At 43.8% G+C, this 12,908-nt stretch overlaps 1 protein-coding gene across 1 annotated transcript in view; it reads right to left on the bottom strand.

Annotated features, from left to right (window-relative positions):
* The window catches only part of THSD7B (thrombospondin type 1 domain containing 7B), a 543,321-nt gene that overhangs the window by 445,598 nt on the left and 84,815 nt on the right, over positions 1–12,908 (bottom strand). Inside the window, exon 2 of the mRNA XM_066575161.1 lies at positions 2,769–3,579. Within this exon, the coding sequence (XP_066431258.1) occupies positions 2,769–3,579 (811 nt within the window). The remainder of the gene's footprint in view (positions 1–2,768; positions 3,580–12,908) is intronic.

The raw sequence follows: 12,908 nt of genomic DNA, 5'->3' as shown, positions 1-12,908 counted from the left end.
CCTGGCGCATTTCTATCCTACACGTTATCACCCGCTGAGAAAAACTACAGTGTGGGGAACAAGGAGCTTCTGGCCTTCAAAGTGGCTTTTACCGAGTGGAGAGAACACATGGAAGGAGCCCATCATCCAGTGGCAGTTCTTACTGACCATAAAAATTTAGAGTTCCTCTTCACTGCCAAGAGTTTATCTGTGAGACAGGCATGATGGGCCCTGTTCTTCTCCAGGTTTAATTTCAGTGTGTCCTACCGCTTTGGTGTCCATAATGGCAAGGCAGATGCATTGTCCAGGATAAGTGCAGAATCTAAAGAGAGGGTAAATACAGACGACACAGTTCTATCCCTCAAAAGTTTTTTGGACAACTTACTCTCTGAAGATCTCCTAACAAAGCTTAAGGGAGGATATGAAAGGGATCCTCTCTTGAGTCATCCTTCTAAGGATGTGAAGCTTTCCTTTACAGAAGGGCTTTGGAGGGAAGAACACCAACTATATGTTCCCAAAGCTGCTCAACTCAAAGTCCTTAAACTAGTCCACGACTCTAAGCTGGCTGGTCACTTGGGGGCCACAATGACTTTAGAACTTCTACTTCAGAACTTCTGCTGACCTGACTGCAGGAGGGATGTGAAAAAGTATGTAATCTCTTCCGAGGTATGTGTTTGTAACAAGACACCATGAGCTCGCCCTCTAGGGTTGCTACAGTCCCATCCAGACCCTGGGGATCTATATCCATGGATTTTATAGTGGATCTGCCCCCCTCAAAAGAAAGGGATGCTGTCCTTGTGGTCATGGATCAACTTACAAAGATGGTCTACTTCATCCCCATAGAATAGATTCCCACCGCCGAGCACACCACAATGATCTGGGAAGTTTTCTGATTACATGGAATTCCAGATGCTGCGGTCTCTGACACAGGGGTCCAATTTACCTTGAGGTTCTGGAGACATCTCTGCTTATCTCTGGGTATTACCGTAAATCTCTCCTCTGCCTTTCATCCGCAGTCTAACGGCCAGACGGAAACAACAAACCAGACTTTAGAGCAATACCTCCCATCTCTAGGATGACTGGGTGGATTACTTTTCAACAGCAGAGTTTACCTACAACAATGCTCAACACAGTTCAGCAGCCCAGAGCCTATTCTATTCCATCTACAGTACACACACCATCTTTATTCCTGGACTCCCTATCAACACTCCGGTCCCAACGGTTAACCATAGACTGACTGTGTTAGCAGAAACACAGAAGAAACCTTACAGGAAGCCCAGAAAACTGACAAGAAGGCATCCGGCCATCATCGCCAAGCAGCTCCTACCTTCCAGGTTGGACAAAAGGTGTGGTTAGCCTCCAAGAACCTGAAGGCAAATGTACCCTCTCCCAAACTTGGGCAAAGATTCTTGGGACCTTTCCCAATTGCAGCAAGGATTAGCTAGGTGGCATTCCGGTTGCAGTTCCCGGGCAATCTGAGGATTCACCCTCTGTTTCAGGTTTCCTTACTAAAATCTTTTCATGAGAATACGTTTGTGGGAAGACATCAACCGCCTCCCATCCTGTGAAAGTTCAGGGCCAGGATGAGTTTGTGGTAGGGAAGATTCTAGACTTCAGAGAGGCAAAATACAGTACCTTGTGAAGTGGCAACAGAGAGGAAGGCTCAATAGGTAAACATTGGCCACAAAACCTCGCGTGTCGCCGGACCCGCGAGGTTTATGTGCCGGCTTGTTCCATGCTACAAAACATCGCAGGTGTGAAGGAACCCAGAGGAAAGCATGGGCTTCACATACATGCAATTTTGTAGCATTGTAGCGACTTTGTCACTCGTGTGAAGGAGGCCTTAGGGCTTCTTCAGACGAACATATTTTAGTGCATTTTTGTGCACAGAAAAATGCAGTGCACAAAACGTGAAACCTGTTGATTTCAATGTACATGCAAACCAGAAACCACCTCATCTGCAGTCACTCCCATGCAAGGACTGGCTGGAAACCACACCAGATGCACCAGAAAAGGGAGAAGGTCCAGCATAGGTTAAAAACTCTTTCCCTTTATTAAACAATCCAGACAGACACAGAGAAACAAGCGTACGCCGTCTTACATGTTTCATGCAAGCATGTTGCCCTTAATCTAAGATGTATAATGGGATCTAAGATTAAGGACAACATGCTTGCCTGTAACATATAAGATGGCACACGCTTCTTGTTCCTCTATGTTCGTCTGGATTTTTAAAAAAAGAGTTTTTATCCTACGCTGGACTTTCTCTGTTTTCCTGTGCATTGATTTCAATTCTTTTATTTGCGCATGGTTGTCGCAGGCACAAAAAAATAGGTCGTCCTCTATGTTGTACGCACCAAAGAAGCCTATTGAGGGCTATGGGATGTGCGCAAATGCACACATATGTACGCGTGGGGCTGTGCATACCCATGAACACTGGCACCACATTATGCTTAAAAGTAATTTAAAGCAGGGAGGGGTAATTTCCCTGCCTATGTGAACTAGCGGTACCTGTGCAAATACACACAGGATTGTGTGCAGCCACGAACAAAGTGTACTCGCTGCCTGTGCAAAAAAGTGAATGTATTTTGGAATACGCTCATCTAAACCGCCATTAATGAGATGTTGGTGTTCACCGTCACTGGAAAGCAGTTGAGTGTTGTATAATGACCTCAGCTATAGAAATGTACGAGTGCTCAGAGGTTCCTATGACTCTTAGAAGTTCAACAAAATGTACGACTTTGTTACATTGTAAATCAAGCAATGATGTTCTTCCTAATATTCACACCCACCTTAGTAACGCATTCTTTCCATCGCTCCGGGTACATTGCACCTGTCTCGTCTGATAGCCAATCTCCAAATCCCAAGTATCAGATCGCTCGTAGGACCTGGAACCTTCTTGTCTGAATGTACTTCTTTCTCCAGAATCCGACCCAAAGTCCAGCATGGTTCTTCCACTTAGATTAATCTCTTTCAAGTGCGGCAGCCGGCACTCACTCCACGGGCCGACCTTAAGACTGTACGTGTGTTCCTCTTCTCCGAAAGAGCAGAAACTAAGAAACTGACAAGATCTCCATTCTGTAAGGTTTGGACAGTCGGCTCCACCATATGCAGGTGGCGAGAGAACAGACCGAGTTCTGTGCTGGAGACGAATTCCACAGCGTTTACTACAGGTAGACCATGCTGAGAAGTCAGACACAATGCAGTCCTGGGGACAAGGGACCAGGCAGGTCTGCTCTATCGGTGGCCGCGGGGAAAAATGTTCACAGATTTCGGAATGCATGATGGACCTGTTGATCTTGTGGATACAGGTGACGTCTCTATCCTGTACGCCTCGCTGGGCAGTGACGCACTCTGAAGTTACAGGTTTAACCTCACTGTGGGTAAAGGGCACCAGAACACAAGTGTCCCATTCTGTGGGCTCCCAGTGAAAGAGGTCGCTGTGCCAGTCACAGATCTTAAAGCAGTTCCTTTGGCTGGTCGGCTCGTCCTGTGGATCACAGTTTTTGATATGAGTCACCCAACCTTCTCCATGCTCACACCAAACTGAGCGGCTCTGCAGTCCACCAGATCCACATTCACCTGTGCACTGACCCCAGGAACCTGCAAAACCAAGAAGACTTCATCAGTACGAAAGCAGCACAACGGCCATATAATACTGTGCAACACAGCATCAGTAATAATAGATCAGAAAGTACCTAGAGGGGGCGCTCTACATGAAATACATAACTATCCAAACCATTGACAAAAATATATTTTCCCAGCTAGAAGTTGTAATATTAATGCAGTTATAGAGAATTCCTATCAGTAACATCCGTATTATAGTAGTTATATTCTTGTATATAGGAGGCAGTATTATAGTAGTTATATCCTTGTACATAGGGGGCAGTATTATAGTAGTTATATTCTTGTATATAGGAGGCAGTATTATAGTAGTTATATTCTTGTACATAGGAGGCAGTATTATAGTAGTTATATCCTTGTACATAGGGGGCAGTATTATAGTAGTTATATTCTTGTATATAGGAGGCAGTATTATAGTAGTTATATTCTTGTACATAGGGGCAGTATTATAGTAGTTATATTCTTGTATATAGGAGGCAGTATTATAGTAGTTATATTCTTGTACATAGGGGGCAGTATTATAGTAGTTATATTCTTGTACATAGGAGACAGTATTATAGTAGTTATATTCTTGTACATAGGGGGCAGTATTATAGTAGTTATATTCTTGTATATAGGAGGCAGTATTATAGTAGTTATATTCTTGTACATAGGGGGCAGTATTATAGTAGTTATATTCTTGTATATAGGAGGCAGTATTATAGTAGTTATATTCTTGTACATAGGGGCAGTATTACAGCAGTTATATTCTTGTACATAGGGGGCAGTATTGTAGTAGTTATATTCTTGTACATAGGGAGCAGTATTATAGTAGTTATATTCTTGTACATAGGGGGCAGTATTATAGTAGTTATATTCTTGTACATAGGGGGCAGTATTATAGTAGTTATATTCTTGTACATAGGAGCAGTATTACAGCAGTTATATTCTTGTACATAGGGGGCAGTATTGTAGTAGTTATATTCTTGTACATAGGGAGCAGTATTATAGTAGTTATATTCTTGTACATAGGGGGCAGTATTATAGTAGTTATATTCTTGTACATAGGAGGCATTATTATAGTAGTTATGTTCTTGTACATAGGAGGCAGTAATATAGTAGTTATATTCTTGTACATATGGGGGGCAGTATTATAGTAGTTATGCTCTTGTATATGGGGGGCAGTATTATAGTAGTTATATTCTTGTACATAGGGGGCAGTATTATAGTAGTTATATTCTTGTACATGGGGAGCAGTATTATAGTAGTTATATTCTTGTACATAGGGGGCAGTATTATAGTAGTGATATTCCTGTACATAGGGGGCAGTATTATAGTAGTTATATTCTTGTATATAGGAGGCAGTATTATAGTAGTTATATTCTTGTATATAGGAGGCAGTATTATAGTAGTTATATTCTTGTACATAGGGGGCAGTATTATAGTAGTTATATTCTTGTACATAGGAGCAGTATTACAGCAGTTATATTCTTGTACATAGGGGGCAGTATTATAGTAGTTATATTCTTGTACATAGGAGGCATTATTATAGTCGTTATGTTCTTGTACATAGGAGGCAGTAATATAGTAGTTATATTCTTGTACATATGGGGGGCAGTATTATAGTAGTTATGCTCTTGTATATGGGGGGCAGTATTATAGTAGTTATATTCTTGTACATAGGAGGAAGTATTATAGTAGTTATATTCATGTGCATAGGGGCGGTATTATAGTAGTTATATTCTTGTACATAGGGGGCGGTATTATAGTAGTTATATTCTAGTACACAGGGGGCGGTATTATAGTAGTTATATTCTTGTACATAGGGAGCAGTATTATAGTAGTTATATTCTTGTACACAGGGGCAGTATTATAGTAGTTGTATCCTTGTACAAAGGAGGCAGTATTATAGTAGTTATATTCTTGTACATAGGGGGCGGTATTATAGTAGTTATCTTCTTGTACATAGGGGGCAGTATTATAGTAGTTTTATTCTTGTACATAGGGGGCAGTATTATAGTAGTTATATTCTTGTACAAAGGGGGCAGTATTATAGTAGTTATATTCTTGTACGTAGGGGGCAGTATTATAGTAGTTATATTCTTGTACATAGGAGGCAGTATTAAAGTAGTTATATTCTTGTACATAGGGGGCGGTATTATAGTAGTTATCTTCTTGTACATAGGCTGCAGTATTATAGTAGTTATATTCTTGTACATAGGGGGCAGTATTATAGTAGTTATATTCTTGTACATAGGGGGAAGTATTATAGTAGTAATATTCTTGTACATAGGAGGCAGTATTATAGTAGTTATATTCTTGTACGTAGGGGGCAGTATTATAGTAGTTATATTCTTGTACATAGGGGGCAGTATTATAGTAGTTATATTCTTGTACGTAGGGGGCAGTATTATAGTAGTTATATTCTTGTACATAGAAGGCAGTATTATAGTAGTTATATTCTTGTACATAGGGGCGGTATTATAGTAGTTATCTTCTTGTACATAGGGGGCAGTATTATAGTAGTTATATTCTTGTACATAGGGGGCAGTATTATAGTAGTTATATTCTTGTACACAGGGGCAGTATTATAGTAGCTATATTCTTGTACACAGGGGCAGTATTATAGTAGTTATATTCTTGTACATAGGGGGCAGTATTATAGTAGTTATATTCTAGTACGTAGGGGGCAGTATTATAGTAGTTATATTCTTGTACATACCGGGCAGTATTGTAGTAGTTATATTCTTGTACATAGGGAGCAGTATTATAGTAGTTATATTCTTGTACATAGGGGGAAGTATTATAGTAGTTATATTCTTGTACATAGGAGGCAGTATTATAGTAGTTATATTGTTGTACATAGGGGGCAGTATTATAGTAGTTATATCCTTGTACATAGGGGGCAGTATTATAGTAGTTATATTCTTGTACATAGGAGGCAGTATTATAGTAGTTATATTGTTGTACATAGGGAGTAGTATTATAGTAGTTTTATTCTTGTACATAGATAATCACAGGGACAGTAGCTTCTTCAAATTAATTGGAACTTATCACTGTGGAAGAATTTTCTAAAACTCACTAACTTTATTAAGAATTTATTAAAAAGTATAAATGGACAGACCAAAACATATATTAAACCAAAACTAGGGTGTTTGATTCATGATAGTGAATAACACCTAATAATGACTGCTTCCAGTGTATGGCATAAGAAGCGGTTAACGTTTTCCCTATATCAAGGTGTAATAGAATGCCAGCACACTAATAAATAACCGGCGTCTATAATTCCATGATTTATGTCCCCTTTCTTTTGGAGGGATCAAAGAACCGATGTATGACAGCTCACAAATACATCCCGAAAGGTCCCATATAAATCAACAAAGATCCGGTTCAGTAAAGGGCTAGATATAATGAGGAAGGGGTTAACATGAAAATCACGACACAGCCAGTATTCCATTTTCTGCTGGGAGCTAATCAGCATCGGACAGCTCCCTGTTGTCGGGATCCTATACAGCAGTATCTCAGCGCAGGGATCAGCACTGGACAGCTCCCTGCTGTAGGGATCCTATACAGCAGTATCTCAGTGCAGGGATCAGCACCGGACAGCTCCCTGTTGTCGGGATCCTATACAGCAGTATCTCAGTGCAGGGATCAGCACTGGACAGCTCCCTGTTGTCGGGATCCTATACAGCAGTATCTCAGTGCAGGGATCAGCACTGGACAGCTCCCTGTTGTCGGGATCCTATACAGCAGTATCTCAGTGCAGGGATCAGCACTGGACAGCTCCCTGCTGTCGGGATCCTATACAGCAGTATCTCAGTGCAGGGATCAGCACCGGGCAGCTCCCTGCTGTCGGGATCCTATACAGCAGTATCTCAGTGCAGGGATCAGCACCGGACAGCTCCCTGTTGTCGGGATCCTATACAGCAGTATCTCAGTGCAGGGATCAGCACCGGACAGCTCCCCTCACCTATCTATTCCGCTGTCTCATACATCAGTTTGATATACCACTTATCCATCCCAAAATGATCCGAATATAGTTATGTTTTAAAGGGGTGAATCAATATCACAGAGGGATCAATTGAGGTAGTACCACTGGAAGCCAACTTCATGTGTTTATTTAATACCTCTGCTCAAAATTAGCATCCAAATCAAATCTGTGTTTATTATAACGAGAGAAGCGGTGGGAGGGGAGGTAGTGATGGTGGTGGGGGTTTGGTTAAGGAAAGCCCCAGGAGTATCTCTTTATATAGGGATAAACTCCTCCCCCTCCCCCTTATCATCACCTTTATTTGCTCCTCCCCTGAATGTCCTTTATTTCCTTTAACCCCTTCACCCATAGTTAAACATGAGAGAAGAATAGAGCCATATCTCACATCATTATTTCAGTCATATGAACGATGTGTAAGAACTCTGTTTATTCAAACCAGTAGGGGAGCAGGTCCGAAGTCTATGGATCCACATGCATTGTTTTTGTAGCAATCTCCTATCAATGTTTTCCCTCCTGCCATAATACCTGATCAGTTCTATGCCCTGGAATTTCAGGACACCGAGGTCATTGTCATGATAGTCTCTCATATGGTTGGCCAGGCTGGTAGGTTCACCTCTTCACACATTCCCCATATGAGCCAATATCCTTCTCCTAAATTGTTGTTTAGTTTTGCCCACATATTCCAGGCGACATGGACAAGTTGCCAGATATACTACCCCTCATGTCTTGCAGTTAATAAAATCTCGGATCTCAAAAGTTTTACCTAAATTTGAGCTAACAAAGGTAGGGCCTCTTCTTATAAACTGGCAAGCTCTACAAGCCGAGCAGGGGTATGTTCCCCTGATCCTTTTAGATGTTAGCCATGTTTCCCTTGGTATTTCACGGGTGATGTGACTATGAACAAGGTGGTCTCTCAAATTCCTGCCCCTTCGATAGGTGACAGAGGGCCTGTTACCCAAGTAAGTTCCATAGAAGGGGAGGCACTGGTGTGAGAAACTTGCTGCTTTATTGTTTAAAAATTGTGCATATTCACAGAAAAACAAGGACCGGTTTCAACTCTGTCAAGAGCCTTGATCACCTCTTGATCAAGGCTTTTGACAGAGTTGAAACCGGTCCTTGTTTTTCTGTGAATATGCACAATTTTTAAACAATAAAGCAGCAAGTTTCTCACACCAGTGCCTCCCCTTCTATGGCACTTACTTGTGAAAGAAAGCCAAAGTGACTGCAAGGCTGTACAAGCACTGGGAGATGCACCTGCTGCATGGAACCAGGAGCTAGAAGCCGTCTAAGGTGGGATAAAAATCTTTTTTTCTAAACATGGCCTGTTACCCAGGCATTCCACTAAATCACTATCCTTAAGCGAAATGTACCAATATTTCTGTAGAATCCTATTAACATTCCTAGACTGATCATCGAATGTGCCTATTATTCTCACCAGGTTCTTCGATTCTGGCCTTTGCTTGACATTTAGCAGGTCTTTCCTGTCTAAGGTTTGACTTCACCAAGGATCTCAGTAAGCATGTTACTAGGGTATCCCCTTTCCAAAAATCCTCTAGACATATCTTTTGCCTAGACCTCAAATTCAGCTTCCTCAGAACAATTCCTTCTAGCTCTGATATATTGCCCTTTGGGAATTTCTTTTCGCAGAGGGGTTGGGTGATAGCTCTCCCAATGCAAGAGACTGTTAGTTGAGCGCTAACGAGGTTGTATATCCAACACTCTATGCCATTTCCTCCTCACTGTGGGGGAAAAGGGGGTGCAGTAACCCGAAGTGAGGAGGACGGGGGAGACTGGAGTCCCGTTCTTGAGATCAGCAGTGACAGCTCAGCGATCAGCTAGTTGTTACCTGTCCTGCGGAGGTCCTGCGGACGGGAGAACTGGTGATCTTGGAACAACCTCTTTAACAGCAGATACATTTATATCCCTCCATACGGAGGACAGAGAAGGGCGACGTCTCATCGCCGCTCGCCATATTCTCAATGCTCCCAAATGCTAATTGTTAGCCACCCGTCATTCTTCACTGATGGAGGTTTTATCTTCTGCATTCAGTCGGGTTTTATTCAGCTTAGTCATTTTTCATATTTCTGTTTTTCAGCTCTTTGCAAGGTTGCACTTTGTAAATAGATAATAGAAGCTGAAGGCGTTCAGACTGCATATATCCTGTTTACACCGATATCAATCTGCAGACTCAGGTGCACAAACCCTCCAAGGCAGCGAGACCTCCGTAATTTGTGTCACTGAAAGCCGGGGATCCAGTGATGATGCTCTTCCAGATGTCATGCAGGTTTAGGGGCCCCCTGCCAATCACCACAACGCGGTCACCCCTCTTTTGCCTTCCCGGCTTCAGGTGCAGTCGGGGCTAAAGGAGGTCTGCTGTCAGAAGGGCAGGTGGCATCCCCGGTTGTATGCGGGCTACGGAAAGACAAGTACTTCTGTAGCAGAAGCAGCTCTGCAGACTCAGGGACACTGCTGGGGTGGGCAGATGAAAAGTACATTGGGGCAGTGGGATACTTGAGGGGTCAAATAAGCAATTAAAACAAGGGGCATCGCTCCAGCGGTACACACTGTCAAAAAAACAAATAACTCCAAAAAAACGGAGGCGACTTATCTGATGTGACAGATGTACCCAGAATAAGGGCAGAGTTATCCGGGGCGCTAGTCCCAGATTACGTATCAGATACTCCACTGAGATGGCCAAGGAATTCCCCCGTCACAAACACATTCAAAGAGGGAGAGTGTCACCAAGATCCTGGTTCCTGAGGCAGGTCCTGGTCCCTGAGGTAGGTCCTGGTCCCTGAGGCAGGTCCTGGTCCCTGAGGTAGGTCCTGGTCCCTGAGGCAGGTCCTGGTCCCTGAGGTAGGTCCTGGTCCCTGAGGCAGGTCCTGGTCCCTGAGGTAGGTCCTGGTCCCTGAGGCAGGTCCTGGTCCTGCATGTATGGAGACTGGAACGCACGCAAAATCACATCCTGGGCACGCAGACCACAGGGGATGTCCGGTGGTTTGGAGCCATTTGTCATGTGCTTGAAGGAGGTTTGTACTCCTCCGCAAGACATTGCACCCCACCCGGTTCTGGTCTTTACTTTGTAATGTTCTAAAATATCCTTATTAATAAATTAGTCCTTCATACATTTGCGTTGTGGATGCGGATTTGGACCTCTGAGAAACGGCACTGAGGCAAACCAGAATAAAGGGGGTCTTCTTACGGGAGACCCCAGTGAAGTACGTTTATTGCTTCCTTATGTTATATGGCTGTAACCCCTGGAGTGCTTGGCTTTATCTACTTCAGTCTCCGTACTTGTAGGGAGCTCAGGACTCCCAGTAGGGCTTATTCATAAAGCATTTTTCATCAGATTTCTGTGTCAGGACAGGCGGCTCTCGGGGTCTCTGTACCCGCACCGCCATTCCTATCACCCAGGCCACAGGGGTGTGGTGCAGGGGAGCCCCGGTCTTTGTGACCTCCCCTGGCCGCCGAAATCCTGGCAGCCGGCTCAGGGTCCGCGCTCCCGTGCTCAGCCGGATTGCTAGGGACGTGGCAGGTGCCATTCAGCACCATGTCTCCGTTGCCATGACACCCGGGCGCGCTTGCTGTCCTTAGCGTCCTGTGATTTAGTCCTGCTGCTGTCAGGCTCCCCGCCCCAATCAGCTGGCGGGGTGGGAGTTCTGACAGCATTTAAACTGCTCAGTTTCCTCCTGACCTTGCCAGTGTATGTTTGGTCTCCAGCTACACCTGCATTACCTGCATTTGAGTCCTGTCTTTCTTCGGACTTGACTTCGCCTTCGCCTGACCCCTTGTACCTCACCTTCTCCTGTTGCCAACCCGGATTGCCTGCCCTGCCTTTGTGTTTTCCTGTATTTGTCTGTGTGTCTGTGACTCCTGCCCCGCATTCCTAGCGATCCTAGGGACTGTTGCCTAGTTGTTTCTCCAGGGCCTAGCCTAGGGGGTCAGGTAGGTAGGAACACCGGTTGCGGGTAGTTTCAGGGACTTCCAGTTACCCGGACCCCAGCCTCCTGACATAATGATGTAATTTGCACGATAATTACACAATACTATTTTTACAACTACTTTTTGTCTAAAAGAACTAAAACTTACGAATGGCTCTGCCATTTTTTTGTTGTGAATGTGGGCGTGGCCTCTGTGTCTTGCATGTTTCCAACACATTTATAAAAGCTGAATGGCAGTAAACAGGCACAAAAAGCTCAGATTAGATTTTAATTACAATTTATTTCTGGGGCGAATGGCGCTTTTTTTCAGGTGACAGCGTGTGGCATTATCATGTTCAGAGGAGCCAAAGACGTCTGGGCCACAAGTTCTGCAGAGACAAGAATTCTCTGAAGAAGTCATGAAAGTCTGGAACAGATGGAGAAGAAAAGGATCGAGTACAGAGGAGTATGAGTCCCTCAGTGTCGTCGTGTATTCTGGTTCTGATTGCGCCCCATCAGTATTGTGTTCACATGTAAGGTCCATTGCTGTCCTGTGTGACGTACTAAACCCCTCAGCATAACCTTACCTTGCTTACGGTCACACTGGAAGTTGTAGTTTCACTTGGTAAATCTTCTATGGCACAAGATGGGTTGCTAATAATGCTTTGCCATCCTAAGTATACCAAAGCATTATTGGCAACACAAGTATACAACTCGGCTTCACCGCACCGTCCATTCCACTCCCTTTCCCTCACTCTGTCATTTTATTTCTGGCTATAGGTTAGCCCCGCCCTCTAGGTTAGCCACGCCCTCAAATACCACTCCGATCGCCTTTGAAAGGCTCATCCAGGTTGGCGCGTCTACTACTTTCCGACATTCCTTGAAGTCTAGTTGGGACGCAGTATGGGGATAGGCACTAAGTCACATGACATTACTGAAGCCACTTGCATACAGGCAGTAAATGCTGCGGACCTTTTGCTGGTGGAATCGCTGCGGTAATTCCACGGTGTTTACAGTAAAGGACGGTGAAGGAGGCGACACAAGTCCCTTCACGCCTGGCAGGAATCTTCTCACACAATTCTGCATCAAATTTGAAAAACGCTACAGTTTATGTTGCTTTATATTTCTGTATTTCTATTACCGGCTTGATGAAGACCCCTGGGAGGTCACAACGTCGCAGCGTTTTACTTGTGGAGGAATATAAGGACTTTTTACTTTTCTCCGTCTGCTGATTTCAGCTGATCGGACTATATGGTAAGTATATTTCTGCAGTTCGTCTATTCATGTAGCGGAAACTGCGCCGTCCGCATCGGGTCTTCACCACACAGATCAACGAGTAAGATGAACGCGCCCAACAATCTGTGACTAATGTTGTGGTTTCTACAACTTTCCCTCCGTGAAAACGCTTTGAATCCACT

Source organism: Eleutherodactylus coqui, chromosome 8, assembly GCF_035609145.1.
Source record: "Eleutherodactylus coqui strain aEleCoq1 chromosome 8, aEleCoq1.hap1, whole genome shotgun sequence".
In the NCBI taxonomy this organism is placed as follows: domain Eukaryota; kingdom Metazoa; phylum Chordata; class Amphibia; order Anura; family Eleutherodactylidae; genus Eleutherodactylus; species Eleutherodactylus coqui.
This window is presented reverse-complemented; position numbering and strand designations above follow the sequence as displayed.